General features: G+C 39.0%; 1 protein-coding gene across 6 annotated transcripts in view; it reads left to right on the forward strand.

The window, feature by feature from the left end:
• The window catches only part of ELP2 (elongator acetyltransferase complex subunit 2), a 48,698-nt gene extending 37,652 nt beyond the window's left edge, over window positions 1-11,046 (forward strand). For 4 of the 6 annotated variants that reach the window (XM_077900501.1, XM_077900502.1, XM_077900498.1 and 1 more), the window contains 5 exons: window positions 608-800; window positions 2,373-2,494; window positions 4,259-4,392; window positions 4,938-5,051; window positions 9,799-11,046. In XM_077900501.1, coding sequence (XP_077756627.1) covers window positions 608-800; window positions 2,373-2,494; window positions 4,259-4,392; window positions 4,938-5,051; window positions 9,799-9,955 — 720 coding nt within the window. In that variant the 3' untranslated portion in view covers window positions 9,956-11,046. The remainder of the gene's footprint in view (window positions 1-607; window positions 801-2,372; window positions 2,495-4,258; window positions 4,393-4,937; window positions 5,052-9,798) is intronic. The other 2 variants (XR_013381372.1, XM_077900503.1) reach the window with 2 other exon arrangements.
• The last annotated feature ends 355 nt before the right edge of the window (window positions 11,047-11,401 follow it).

The following is an 11,401-nucleotide window of genomic DNA, read 5'->3' on the forward strand; positions in this document are numbered from 1 at the left end:
TGGGATTCGATCCCAGGTCTCCAGGATCGCGCCCTGGGCCAAAGGCAGGCGCCAAACCGCTGCGCCACCCAGGGATCCCTAGTTACACTTCTTTAGCTGTTTGAAGTTGTCACAGAGTTCAGTGAGGTTCGTTTTTTTTTCTCCCAGTCAAATTCATTTTGTCCCAGAGATGAGTGTTCTTTGTTGCCAGATACCTCGTATTTTGGAGTGCTGTTATTTCCAGGCACTATGTCTGTTTTGTTTTTTGTTTTTTGTTTTTAGTTATTTCACACAAGAGTCAGTCCAGTCCCCAGTCCTCCATCATATTGACCAGAAGTGAAAGTTTCTAAACTCTTAATTACAAATTAATACACAAAGGTATTCTTCTTATAAAACATTGAAATATTGTGATGACAGTGTCAGTTTCTGATGAGTTACCTATGCTAATCCCAGTCTTCTTCTTCCAGGAGATTACACCTGCTTGTAGTATGTACCTGCTCTGAATTTTTTCCTCATTTATACATATAAATAAAACATACCCATAGAGACAATATATTATTTATTTTTAATGTGGGTTTTTTTCCAGTTTATTTCTACTTAAATTGCTTGTTTCATCTCTGTCCTCCAGGCAGCTAAGAAAGAGCATGCAGCCATCATTCTTTGGAACACTACATCTTGGAAACAGGTGCAGAATTTAGTTTTTCACAGTTTGACTGTCACGCAGATGGCCTTCTCACCTAACGACAAGTTCTTACTAGCTGTTTCCAGAGATCGAACCTGGTCATTGTGGAAAAGGCAGGACACAATCTCACCTGAGTTAGGTAAAACAGCTTCTAGTTGGAAAATTACTAGTGAAACACATATGTCCATTTTATCTACTACTATTTTATCTAGTGAGGAGCTACTAGTTGAAGAGGAGTAGAAGTAATACCAGGGTGAAGGCCACAGTCTCATTTTCATGAAATCTTTCATAGTTGTATTCTGAGGAAGACTTGACCTTCCTTATAAGATTTAAACACAGTGATCTTTGAGTTGACTTCTTGTGATTATATAGTCAAGATGGCAAGTATTCAGACATCTCCGTTAAAAGAAACAGAAATCTAAAAAATATGGATTTTGTGGATTGTTTCAGAATGCCAGCATAAAACTGAATGAGTGGCATATTCTGGCATTAATTAAAAACAAAGGGAAAAAAAAACCAACAACAAACCTTTGTGTTGTTGGAGCATAGCCTATTTCTCTTACCCTGGTTTCTTTGGGTAAAGTCTAAAGAGTGTTTAATATATCTTCATGTTGTGTAATTGTTTTAATTTTTCCATTGATATAACTTGCATGCAGTTTGATCTTGTGGTATTCCTAGTCTCTTAGTTTCTTGTATTTTAGACTGACACATATTAAACAGTACATATTAGAACAGATTGATTTCTTTTGCAACTAGTGATTTCCTAACATGCAGCTTTTACTTTATAAAAAGTTGATGTGAAACTAATGATATATCCATTAATGTATTGTATCTTTATGGATTATGGTTAATAGATATATTCCTCTTCCCTCTTCATAAGTAATTATATGTTTTAGGTTTAGTCCCCCTGAGGGCTAGTAGTTATCTTACATTTAAATCTTAAAAGGGAAAAGGTTGTTTTTTTTTTTTAAGATTTTTTTTTTATTTATTCATGAGAGACACAGAGAGAAGAGAGGCAGAGACAAAGGCAGAGGGAGAAGCAGGCTCCATGCAGGGAGCCCGATGTGGGACTCGATTCCGGGTCTCCAGGATCAGGCCCTGGGCTAAAGGCAGACGCTCAACCATTGAGCCACCCAGGCATCCCTGTTTTTTAAGATTTTATTTATTCACTTGACAGATTACCAAGGAGAAAACAAGCAGGAGAAGTTAGTAGGCAGAGGTAAAGGGAGGAGCAGACTACCAACTGAGCAGGGAGCCAGATGTGGGGCTCTGTGACCTGAGCCAAAGGCAGATGCTTCACCTACTGAGCCACGCAGGCGCTCCAGGGCAAAGATTTTTTTAAAGTTTTCATTCATTTGTTTTTGTTTTTGTTTTTGTTTTTTTTTCCATTATTGAAGAGTGCATTACTCTTTTATCCATATGTGTAAATCTGGCCACTTCCTGAGTAAAGTTAAATTGCTCAGGCTTCTCTCATGGGCATAAGTTAAATTTTAGTTAAGCACCTGGAAGATGTCACTAGAGAGCTTTCCCTCCTGGGAGAGTAACTGTGTGCCTATAGCCTTCTGGTGAGGGCCAGCTGCTTAGTGTGTTGCAAAAGTCCACATGAATAAATTGATAGCTAAAGGGCTTGATGGATATGGCACATAACCATAGGTTTCTACAGATAAAGACAACTCTGCTTTGTGAGTCATGTGTATGGTGTTTCTTTCAGACCCAGTTTTTAGCCTCTTTGCCTTTACCAACAAAGTAACTGCTGTGCACAGTAGAATTATTTGGTCTTGTGATTGGAGTCCTGATAGCAAGTATTTCTTCACTGGAAGTCGGGACAAAAAGGTAATTTTTTTAAACTTAGTAGTTTTCAAATGTAAAATAATACTACAGGTGTATTTGGATAGAAAACATATAATCCTGACTTTCTGATCTTATTTTTTAAAAATCTGTATATTCTCTTCTGTGTTGTTATTGTTTTTTTTTAAGATTTTATTTATTCATTCATGACACACACACACACACACACACACACACAAGCAGAGGCAGAGGCAGAGGGAGAGGGAGAGGGAGAGGGAGAAGCAGGCTCCATGCAGGGAGCCCAACATGGGACTCCATCCCAGGTCTCCAGGATCACACCCTGGGCTGAAGGTGGCACTAAACCACTGAGCCACTGGAGCTGCCCTCTTCTGTGTTTTTCATATGCATGCATAAAAAGGCTTTTTGTGCTAAATTCTATAAATACATTTCTCTGAAATATCAAATACTGAGAAGAAAACCTTTCAGACACATGATGTTCCTCAGATGACCCCAGCAGGAGAGAAGTGGTGAATAAAATGGTTTCAAGACTAACCAACTAGGAGAGCAGGAGGGGGTGGAGGGGATCTACGGGGGAAAACAGTCGCTGCTTTTCTTTTTCATACATTTATGAATTAATTTTTCTACATTAGATAATTACTGCCTTTTCATTCAGTGGAGGAAGCAGTTTGTGTATGTGGGTGGGTGTGTTTCCCAAGCTTTGAAAAAATCAAAAAAAGTTAGTTAGGTGTATGTTCTTGACTACTGCCCTCACCCTGGCCTCTGGTCCCTCCTGTTCTCACACTCTTTAATGCCCTTTCCTTTTTCTGCAGTGCCTGCGGACCAGAGGTGGTGAGGCAGTTGAGCGTTTCCTTTCCTCTTCCTGCCTTCATCAGTTTGTCATGGTCCAAATCTCCTTAGCAGAGGGCTAGCTCTTGCCTTGTCACTCAGTGAATCACTGAAATGTCATCCTCTAAACCTGTTTCTCTTAGATGTTCACTTGTGTCCATTTGCCTATTCATTTCTTCCCTGCCCCTTCCCTTGCTGTGCGCTGCTGGCTGCTGAGGAAGCGGGGCTTCTCTGCCCTCTGCAGTCTCGCTGTAGTGCATGCTCCAGCTGTGGCTCTCAGGGGTGTGTCGGGACTGAAATGGACAAAGTGTCATCCACCACACATTCTCAGAAATGCACTTTTGTTTAGTTGGTCAGAGGCTTCTGCTTGGAGTCTTGCTTTGGTCTGGATTTTACAAGTGTCATCTGCTTCACTGCTCTCTGTTTCGTAGGGACCAGTCACACCCCCTGGAGGCATGAGCTTCCAGGGAAACACCATTTTTTACACAGGGTAGCATCATGGTTAGGTGCTCTTGACTGCTGACTTGTTTCCCTGAGCGACTCGGTGGTATAGAGGAAGATAGGTTTGATAGGTCCCCATGCATTGTGTGGTAACTTCTTAGAGACGTGCAGGATGAGCCTCCTGGTGAAGATGTGACCGATAGACTCTCCCTGGATCAGAACTGGTTTCCTGAGTATCAAAGAGCATGCTAGATAATCTCCAGTCTCTGGGCAGGGGCAGTCCATCTGGGACCAGCACACTTAGGTATTTGAGGTCTCACAGACTTGTGTCTGCTACACTGTGGCTTCTCTCTGATGCTTGAAATACCTGAAATCCTGGAACATCATCCACAAATGTTGATGAGGCATTTTTCTAAACGTTAGAGTGAATATTTTGCATTATCTGTGCCACTGATACTCTTGATGCATTGCTGGAAACCTTGCAAAGAGAAAGCTTCACAGAGTTTGATCTGTCTCTATTAGGTGGTTGTGTGGGGTGAGTGCGACTCCAGTGATGACTCTGTGGAGCACAGCATTGGCCCCTGCTCCTCTGTCCTGGATGTGGGCGGGGCAGTGACAGCGGTCAGTGTCTGCCCCCTGCTTAACCTTTCCCAAAGGTCAGTCTCCAAGTGGGGCTTTGTTTTACATATTTGTTAAGACTTGATTCCTTAGTATGTAGCTCTCTCATACTTTGATTTGTGCTTTTTCATAGCTTCTGAGTTGCTATTTTTTCATAATGCTTAGGTTTCTTATAAGAATTGTTAAATCATCCAAACTCGATGATATTCAGAGTGGAGAAAATGGGGATTGGGAGTGTGGCTCAAAGGTTCTTATGTCACCAAATTTAGAACCTTGGTGCTTTCTTGGTAACAAGTGTCTTCAGTAGAACGGGAGCGCCTGCAGCCAGCCAGGGAAACACTGGTTTATGGGCTTTGCCAGCAGAGAACAGAGGGAAAACTTTGAGCACCCATGATGGAGAGAAGTTCCATGAGGGCACAGTAGAAGCAGTGCACTCTCTCCTCAGCTGGCATTTTTAAACAAAGCCTTTTGTAAGCCATGAACAGTTGGAAACAGGTAAAGAACTGCCTTCCCTTAGAGTGATGACAGAGATAACAGAAATTCATGTAATTAATCAGTCTTTTCTCCTCTCCCTTAAAAACAGATACATTGTTGCAGTAGGATTAGAGTGTGGAAAGGTTTGTTTATATACCTGGAAAAAGACTGATCAAGTTCCAGAAATAAATGACTGGACCCACTGTGTAGAAACAAGTCAAAGGTATTTTCTTACTATTTTCACATTCATCACATTAGATTTTGTTATAAATATGCAAATTAGAATTGTATTTGTTATCAAGCATTGAGTTTTTATTTATTTTTAAAAATAAGTTGCTCTTTTGTAGATCTTTTTTTTTTTTTTTTTTTTTAAGATTTATTTATTTGAGAGAGAGTGCACGCACATGCAAGAGTAAGGTAAGGCTTAGTGGAGGGAGAGGGAGCAGATTCCCCACTGAGCAGGGAGCCAGATAGGCTCCACTTAACCCGACTGAGCCACCCAGACGTCCCTGGCATCTAGTTTTTAGTGGCAGTTTTTCTCGAGTTTTATTGGAAAGTAATCAATACATATGACTATAAGTTTATGGTCTACAGCAGGATTTACATACGTTGTGAAATGTTACTGCACTATGTTCACCTTACATCCATTTACTTTTAGAGATACAATAAAAAGGGAAAAAAGAAAAGAATAAAGGAAAAAATGTCTCCCCTAATGAGAACTCTAGGATTTACTCTCTTAACTTCCCTGTCCGTCATCCAGCAGTGTCAGCTGTAGTCATCATGTCGTACATTACATCTCTAGTACTTGTCTTATAACTGGGAGTTTGTATGTTTTAACCACCTTCCTCTGATTCCCTCTTTGCTACTCTTTGTATCTGGTAACCATAAATCTGATCTCTTTTCCTGTGAGTTTTTGTTTTCTTTTTTCTTTCCCTTTTTTTTTTTGTTTTCATTTTTTTTTTAAGATTTTATTTATTTATTCATAGAGACGGCGGTGGGGGGGCAGAGACACAGGCAGAGGGAGAAGCAGGCTCCACGCAGGGAGCCCGACGTGGGACTTGATCCCAGGTCTCCGGGATCATACCCTGGGCCGAAGGCGGCGCTAAACCACTGAGCCACTGGGTCTGCCCTTGTTTTCATTTTTTAAAGATTCAATATATAAGTGAAATCATAGAGTATTTGTCTTTACGGGCAATTTTATGCCACATTTACATGGAGAGGGACATAAATCTCTCTTCATGGTGCTTACCACCAAGTGGTACTGTGGTAGTCTCTTGAGATTGATGTTTCTTACTATTGCACCAGGTTGTTGTTTTGTTTTGTTTTAAAGATTTTATTTATTTATTCATGAGAGACACAGAGAGAGAGAGAAGCAGAGACATAGGCAGAGGGAGAAGCAGGCTCCATGCAGGGAGCCTGACATGGGACTCAATCCCAGTATTCCAGGATCATGCCCTGGGCCGAAGGCCGGCGCTAAGCCACTAAGCCACCCAGGTGTCCCCACACCAGGTTTTTTAAAAGTTTACTTGAACAGATTGCTTGTTTGCATAATACTATCTTTATAGACAACGCATTTGAGATGAAAGTGATTTTTATAATGATGTTTAGAATGTGATTATAGTAGATTTGTAGTAAAATTGGATTAAAAGTATTGGTGATTTTTTGAAATATTAGAGATTGTGTTTTGGTATCCTCATCTTGTGTTTGAACATTTCAGCTTAGAACCCATGTTGGAGCAAACGGTCAAGTGCACTTCAAAGCCACATGACTGCTTTCTAGCACAAGATGCTCCCTGAGCCTCATGCCCTGCGCCTGGGCTTTTGCCTCCTGCGCTGGCTTAGAGCACCTGTCATTTACAGCCTTCTCCCTACTATCACTCACTTAGGTAGCAGGATCCTTTTTTAATCTAATTTTTAACCCAAATTATTCTTTAAAAATATCTGAATAATTGAAAAGTCACTAACCTCATTCTGTCAGACTTTTTTTTAGAATTCTTCAACCTTCATATATCTGAACTGTTCAAAATAGAATGTCAAAATTCCAAGTGACAGTATCATGATGAAAGTGATGGGTTGGTGGAGAGAGAGACCTGTGAGCAGATGTCTTTTACAAGATATTTCATCCAGGAGAGTTTGTCTCCTTGTTGGCAAAGCATGTTAGTACTGGTAATAATTGTATTGGTTAAAATGTAATCTTTGTTCCTGCTGCCCTTTTGGCTTCTCTCCCACCTCTGATGGTGGTTTTAGCAATTGAAACAGTTCATGTTGGGGGCGCCTTGGTGTCTCAGTCAGTTAAGTGTCTGCCTTGAGCTCAGGTCATGATCCCAGGGTCCTGGGATCAAGCCCCACATCAAGCTCTCTGCTCAGCGGAAAGCCTGTATCTCCCTCTCCCTCCTGGTCTGCCTACTTGTATGCTCTCTTTGCCAAATAAATAAAATATTTTAAAAAAAGAAAGAATGAGTTCATGCTGTTGCTTACTGAAGAGGTAAGTACTTCAGTATGATATTCCATATTCTAGGAATTTGAAATTTTCTCTCTTCCTGGGCTCCCTCCCTTGCCTTCTTCCTTTCAGCTTGCCCTACCCATGGTGCTCGTTCTCCTCTGCAGGTCCTGAATGTGGAATACTGGTAGGAAGGCCCTGAGACAGCAAGGCAAGGGGACATGTACAGAATTTGTATTTTTTATTTCAAGATTTTTTTTTAAGTCATTATGATATGTTAGATTTATAAGAACTAATCCCTGACTTAACCACATTATACTATTTGCATTGTTAATATCCCAGTTACCAAATTTCAGTATCTTTCAAATCAAAGTTTATGCTCATAATGAGATATAAAGGTAAGTACAACCAAATACTGCCTTTAAGGTTGGCTCCTCAAACTCCTGTCTTCTAAATATGATCTATTAACATGCTAGATTTAAGGGGAATATTACCCAAACCCACCATGTTAAGACTTAAAATAACAAAATAAGTACTCCTCAAAGTAGCTCCCAAGGGGAGCAGTATGCAATTGGTCCTTGAACAGTGGGAGTTAGAGGTTTATACCTTTTGACTCCACAAAGCTTAATTTCTAACAGCCTTCTGTTGACTAGAAGCCTTAGTAATAACATAAGCAGTGGATTAGCCCCTATTTTGTATGTTATATGTATTTAGCACTGTGTTTGAATAAAATAAGCTAGAGAAAAAAAATGTTGCTAAGAAATTGTAAGAGAAAATACATTTATGGTACTGTACTGTATGTATTGAAAAAAATCCGTGTATAAGTAGACCCATGCAGTTCAAATCTGTGTTAAGGGTCAACTGTACTACATGTATTTCTTCCAGTAATGTCACTACTTCAAACCATTCCTCTCATGAAATGTGAGCTCTTTAATATTATTGATAACAAATGAGATGCTAGTGATGTTGGTGTGACTTAAAATATTTTTGGAACTTATCTTTAGAGATTGTGTTCAGGACCAGCTTACTAGTGATACAAGAAAGCCAGTTATAATATCTTTTATAATTGTACTCATTTCATCACTTTTTTTTAAAGTGTGGCATTGATTCTATTTATAAAGTTCATTTCCATATAAGTCTTGACTCCCTTCAGTAACCAGAGTCAAATGCACAGATGTACTGTCACTGAAGATAGTGTTCAGGTCATCGCCTGCATAGTATGGAAGCATTGCCTATAAGAAAATTTCAGGAAACACTATGTACAGTAGCATTGTTGAAGTGTGTGTAACCTCCATTATGGTCATTTGCAAGGCCTCACAGTCATGTGGTTACATAGATTCTGGTATGCCCATTTTTAAAATGTGTTTCATTACCTCAAGGTTATATTTCATTCCTGCCTTTCATTCTGAGAGTGCATCTGGTGATGTGTGGGGCTCTCAACATCTGAAAGTATAATTTGTGTGCACAGGTATTGTTTTCAGGGTTTACTGCCTTAAAATCTACTTAAGTTTTTAACTTTATTCCTCTTTGGTTTGGAGGTCTAATTTGCAGGTTAAATTTATAGGGTATTATATTTTCATAGGGATTTGACAGTGTTTGTTTGGTATCATTCTAGGCCTGCAATGGGGTTGAGGGGGCATTAATAAGAGTGTCTTGCCCAGGGTCATGCAGTTGGAGGTCATGTTGGAGACCAAGATTGTTTCATTGGGCAGTTTATTAAATCTTTTGTTATTTTACTTACCCAGCAGTAAAAACATGAGTCTATCAATATCACAGGGATGTCAAAAGAATAAAATAATTTAGAATATGTTGCAAGTTGGAATTCTTTAAAAAAGAAATACCTTTAGTAATGTTATTTGAAAAACTGATTTTAATAGCCATTTTATGAATTACACTTATTCAAACAAGATTTGACAGGAATTCATTGTCTATTTCTTGCTCTTTTTGGTAGTGTCCTTTGTCAGTAAGATATTTAGGGTTTTAAGTAAATAGAGTTAAGATATTTTTGGGTTTAGAATAAAATTGCTAAAGTATTAGTGATGACATTTTAAAACCTGTACTTTTGAATTTTTATAATAATTTTTTTCTTGAGTATAGTTGACATAGAGTATTACATTGGTTTCAGGTGTACAACTTAGTGATTTGACATATTTACACGTTATGCTGTGTTTACCCCAAGTGTAACTGCCATCTGTCCTGTCAGTCACTATGAGGGCATCATTGACTGTATTCCTTATATGATGCTTTTTATTCTCGTGACTTATTCATTCCATAATGGAAGTGTGTATCTGTTTCTCATCCATTCTGTCCAACCCTCCACCCCTGCCCCTTTGGAAACCATTAGTTTGTTCTCTGTATTTATAGGTCTGATTCTGCTTTTTGTAAGACCTTTACATTTTGATTTTTCAGATTTTGACTTCCATTCATGTTGACATTAATAACAAGGGCATATAAATGAAATTAATACATAGGGTAAATATTTTGTAGTCCTAGCATACATTCCTTTCATGATTTTTCTATCTTTGTTTTAGCCAAAGACATATGCTTGCTATCAAAAAATTATGCTGGAAGAATTGTAATGGAAAAACTGAACAGAATGAAGCAGAAGGCACCGAGTGGTTACACTTTGCAAGTTGTGGTGAAGATCACACTGTGAAAATATACAAAGTTAACAGATGTGTACTGTGATGGGGTTAATAACTATTGGCATGTGGTCATTGGTGTCTTAAAATATTTATCCTGTAAATAGATGTCTTTCTTTACCTTGTAATTTTATCTAGTTTCTTTTTAAGCCCTATAGCAGTAGTTCTTATTGGGTCACAGACCCTTTGAAATCTCATGAAAACTGCAGACTCTTTTCTCACAGATGTATATATGTACACACCCTCAACTTGGCCCACACTTTGAGGGATTCAGACCTGCATTCATGTGTCCCAAGTTAACCTCTGTTCCTTCTTTCTTCATGACTGAATTTGCCTAATTATGCGTTGTTTTGGGCCTTTTCATATGCGCTTCTTTGGGACATTTCATTATTTATTGCCCTCTTCAAAGAGAGGACATGGAAAATAAAAAAAAGATAAAACCCAGATTACCCAATTTTTATTTTAACAATTTGTGTAGAGACCACACTTTGTGTGGTCTTGACCCTTTCTTCCAGTACACACCCACCATTCTAGGAATTTGGCAGGCACTTGTGAATTTGAACTGTAGTCAATTCTTCCTTGTATTTAAAAGTACATAGATTCTTTTACAGTTTGACTTAAAGCAGACTATCCTGACATTTACACTGATAGATGTAGGACCTGAAAAGTAGAGTTGTGTCTGAATCACCTGAATTGATGTGAAGTCACATACATGAGTTATGAGAGAAAGGATGTCCCCCAGGGTGAGTACATAGTGGGAGCAGAGGGAAGAAGATGCTTCAAACAGAATGTTGGGTGTGCCAGCTGAAGTTTGGGACATGGATCATGAGAGTCGGGAACTTTGGGAGTTGGGTGGAGGGAATTTAAGCTCTGGGGGAGGGGTATGATGAAAACTGGCATGAGAATGGAGATTTCCTCTGATCCAGAGTCATCTGACAAATTGGCAGTGAAATGAATACTGTGAATAATAAATATGCTGAAGGGGGGTGGTGGTGAGGATTTTCTTCATTGGAGTTTGCCATTATCTAATGTGACATTTTGCTTCCAAAGGAATTGAGATATTTTGTCTAAATCGAGATTTCTAGACTGACACTATCCAGTATTTCTAGAAATAAATAATCTGAGCTACTTAAGTAATTTAAAGTTTTCTGGTAGTTATGTAATAAAAGTTAAACAGGTAAAATTTATTTTAGTGACCTCTTTTAACCCAGTATATCCAAAATAGTATCATTTCACATATACAACATTAAAGATTGTTGAGGTATTTTACCCTTAGAGCCTATCTCAGTATGTACTAGCCACATGTCACTAGTGGCCATCCATATTTGGACTGTGCAGTTCTAGGCTACTGAGTCTGTATAAACTTGTCTTACACCCTCAAGCACGTGTGTGCATGTCTACACCAAAGCAATGAGAGTCTGAGTTCTCAACCTCAGAAACCAGGATGCCCTAAAGTACGGTTTCCTTTACCAGCTAAAGGATGTGAGTTTTC

Source organism: Canis aureus, chromosome 6 (assembly GCF_053574225.1).
Source record: "Canis aureus isolate CA01 chromosome 6, VMU_Caureus_v.1.0, whole genome shotgun sequence".
In the NCBI taxonomy this organism is placed as follows: Eukaryota; Metazoa; Chordata; class Mammalia; order Carnivora; family Canidae; genus Canis; species Canis aureus.